This window comes from Propithecus coquereli, unplaced genomic scaffold, assembly GCF_000956105.1.
Source record: "Propithecus coquereli isolate 6110/MARCELLA unplaced genomic scaffold, Pcoq_1.0 Scaffold331, whole genome shotgun sequence".
NCBI classification, from domain to species: domain Eukaryota; kingdom Metazoa; phylum Chordata; class Mammalia; order Primates; family Indriidae; genus Propithecus; species Propithecus coquereli.
Window position 1 is genome coordinate 1,249,887 of NW_012148964.1, and position 3,493 is coordinate 1,253,379.

General features: G+C 38.9%; 1 protein-coding gene across 1 annotated transcript in view; it reads left to right on the forward strand.

Annotated features, from left to right (window-relative positions):
- MAN1A1 (mannosidase, alpha, class 1A, member 1) overlaps positions 1-3,493 on the forward strand; it is a 206,938-nt gene that overhangs the window by 196,960 nt on the left and 6,485 nt on the right. The window contains exon 11 of the mRNA XM_012650549.1: positions 347-519. Coding sequence (XP_012506003.1) covers positions 347-519 — 173 coding nt within the window. The remainder of the gene's footprint in view (positions 1-346; positions 520-3,493) is intronic.

Here is a 3,493-nt window from a genome sequence, read left to right on the forward strand (position 1 = left end):
GGATGATTGCATCTGTGCTGAACATGTGCAGACTTTTTTTTATTATTATTCCATAAACAGTACAGTAGTACCATTTACATAGCATTTACACTGTATTAGGTATTATAAGTAACCTAGAGATGATTTAGCATACATGGGAAGATATGCATAGGGTACATGCAAATACTGCGGCATTCTGTACAAGAGACTAGACTGAGCATCCTCAGGTTTGGCTATGCACTGGGAGTCCTGGAATCAATCCCCCACAGATACTGAGGGAAGCCTGTACTTTCTAGTTTCATTTAAGTTACAGACACTAAGCATTGTCCAAGACCGTAACCCTTGTTCACCTTTGCATGTCCTTTAGTTATGAAACTGGGACCAGAAGCTTTCAGATTTGATGGCGGTGTTGAAGCCATTGCTACAAGGCAAAATGAAAAATACTACATCTTACGGCCAGAAGTTATTGAGACCTACATGTATATGTGGCGACTGACTCATGATCCAAAGTACAGGAAATGGGCCTGGGAAGCTGTAGAGGTGATGTTTTAACCTTTGTATGTTTCTTATAGATAAACGTCTTACGAAGAAATATTCTGTGATACCTATAAATCTAGCATACTGACTTTTCTATAATTTTTAACGCTTTTACCAGAGTTTTCTCTACTCAGGACTGTGTGTTTTCAGTTAAGTCATTCTATATCCCTGGCATTAGCTTTGCTTTATATAATAGTGATATAAATACACCTACTAGTGGACATGGATATTGAAGGGTATCTAGAAAGGCATATCATAAAATTAAGTTTGCCTGACTATAGAAATGATGATCTCTTAATTCCACAAGGTGTTATGGCAACTTGGCGATATTTCACCTCTATTGTCTGGGTCAAGAAACCACTACGTGGTTTTTATCTATTAGTCTCTGGGCTTTAAAAATGCTAGTATATGCTTTTACTTAGAGTAAACTAGCTACTTAGATGTAACTTTTAGAAAGAACTTATAGAAGAATTACTTTGTATAAAGATATTCCTTCACGAGTCTCAGGTTTCTCTGAAAATCTGTAAGCTTTCCATATGCCCAGTGTTGTGTGGCAATTGCCTGTCACCTCTTGAGTCTCGTCCTGGAGGGTTGTGTATCATCTTCCTAAACTAACCGAGTGCACGCTGTGTGCTGGCTGCCAAGGAGGCGCTCTCCAGGATGTGCATCAAACAGTGTCTGTCTGCTTATCAGACTTACTCTGGAAGGAGTGGCAGGAAATTCAGGGGATAAGCACAAGCAAATGCTTTAATTATACTCTTTCATTCTCTGGCACTCTTTGTTAGAAAGTTAGCTATCTTTTAAAACTGTTCATTAGGAATGACTTCTCTCAGGAAATCTAAAATGAATATTGCCTTTGTGTAAAATTTAACTAATATCTTAGGAAGCCGTTCATGAATCTTATTTATTACTCTCTTCATTTGGTGTGTGCCTTATCATTAATCATCAGTCATTTTAAATAACAGTGATTCTTTATGCCTCTTTTTTTCTTTTTTGCACAGTTTTCTAATTACATTTAATCAGTGGTAATTGTAATTTCTTTAAATTTCTGTTTTTCCTCTGAAAAAAATATGGTAAAATTGAGATTCATCTAAGCTTTGGTGAAAGGGAATTATTTTGGTCTTGAATTGGCCAGCAAAGGAATTGAGTATCACTTTAAGTTGAAAATATCAGGAATAATGTATTTCATCAAATCTAAAACACCATAATTTAGAAGAAGCATCATTATTTTATATGAATTGAATATCAGTTTAAGTTGAAAATATCAAGAATAACATATTTCATCAAATCTACAACACTATAATTTGTAAGAAACATTTTATATACCACTGAGAAAGAATAACACTGCCAATTAAATTATGACATGCCAATTTTATAGATGTTAAAATGTGCAAATGTGTGACAGAGAAGTGATCAAAAATGGGAAGTAAATCTCTGGCTAAGTGGGTTTGCTTGATTTTTCAGGGGAGTTATTTGTGAAATAATAAGGTTGGTTTTATGTGTTATGATTTTTATCTCTCGTCAACTCCTGAGCATAATGTATGATGTGAAATTGTTTCCCTCTGTCATAACTCAGTGTTCCTCCCTGTTTTTGCTACTAGAAACTTCTGCTAGAACCTGAGCTATAGCAAGCAATGCCAGGGACTCTTGCCCTTTTTAAAGCACAAAAATCCTAGACTTGAAGGCGGGGTAGCATTTTCTTTTCCCTGTTTTACATCCCTGTAGCCCCCTGGGCTTCAGTGGCAGCCCAAGTGACAGTGCCCTTCATTACGGCAGCTCCCACCCCCAGCCCAATCCTTCTCATCTGTTCTGACTCAGACTCAAGACCACAGCTGGAAACCATGTCAGGAGAAGAAGGTGGAGGAACTTTTTCCCAGGGTGCTGGTTGTGGACTGGGAAGTGTGGAGGAGTTAACAGCCCCAGGGGCAGCCCTCAGCTAATGAGGTTTTGGATTTGATGGATAACTGTCCTAGTAGTCCTTCTTTCAAGCATAATTCTGCAGTGCACGCTCCATGGTTCCAGAGGGTTTCCAGCGGCAGCGAACCCCATTGCACACAGCTACGACCTACTCAATGTATTTCAGTGGCTCTTCTGTCCCTGTTTCACTCTCCCTGCTCGCTCACTTCCTGGTATCACCTCCCCAATAAACTTCCTGCATCCAACCCTTTTTCTCACGTTCTGTTTTTAAGAAAACCCATCTAAAACATAGGGAGTCTTAAAAATCACCTTGTCCAGGCTTCTACTCAAAGACAAGACCTCCTCTCCGTCTCTGCCAAATGGCTGTTGCTCATCAATGCAGAGACTTTGCAGCAAAGGGGAATGTACTACCTAATGAAGTAATTCATTCCCTTTTTTAATGGTTGATGGTGTTAAAAAGTTACTCCTTGTGAAGCCAGAATTTACAGTGTTCTGTGCTCCGGGAGTACTGGGGGGTGCTTTCTCATCTACATTTTGGCTGCTCAGATATCTGAATACAGCACATTCTGCCAGCCCTTCCCCTCCTGTTCCATCATTTCCCTCCACCTTCTCCTGATTTGGTTTCCAGCTGTGGTCTTTCAGGGCTGAACAGTGTGACTCAAAAACTTCTCAGTGTGATTTCCTACAGCCTACAGTCCAACTTGTTCTTTTAGTAGATTTATCAAACCTCTGGCTTACATCAAAATTATGGTCAGAAGATGTTACTACTACATTAGCTGCTGTAGAGTCACAATTCTTTTGTTCTGTACTTTGTTTCAAGCCATACTTGCAGCTTGTAAAGGATTTATAAGCCATCTTCCTATCTTCTAACAAATTACTCCCTTCCCAGCCTTCTTTCCCTGGCATACTTGAAAAACTGGCTTTCCATGTCTTAAACTTTTTAATAATAATGTTGAATAAGATATGGAAAAGTATATATAACCCAGCAGTACATCACTAGAGACTTCTTCCAGAGATTAACAGCAATCCATTAATCACAGGCATTCAAGCACTTATGAGT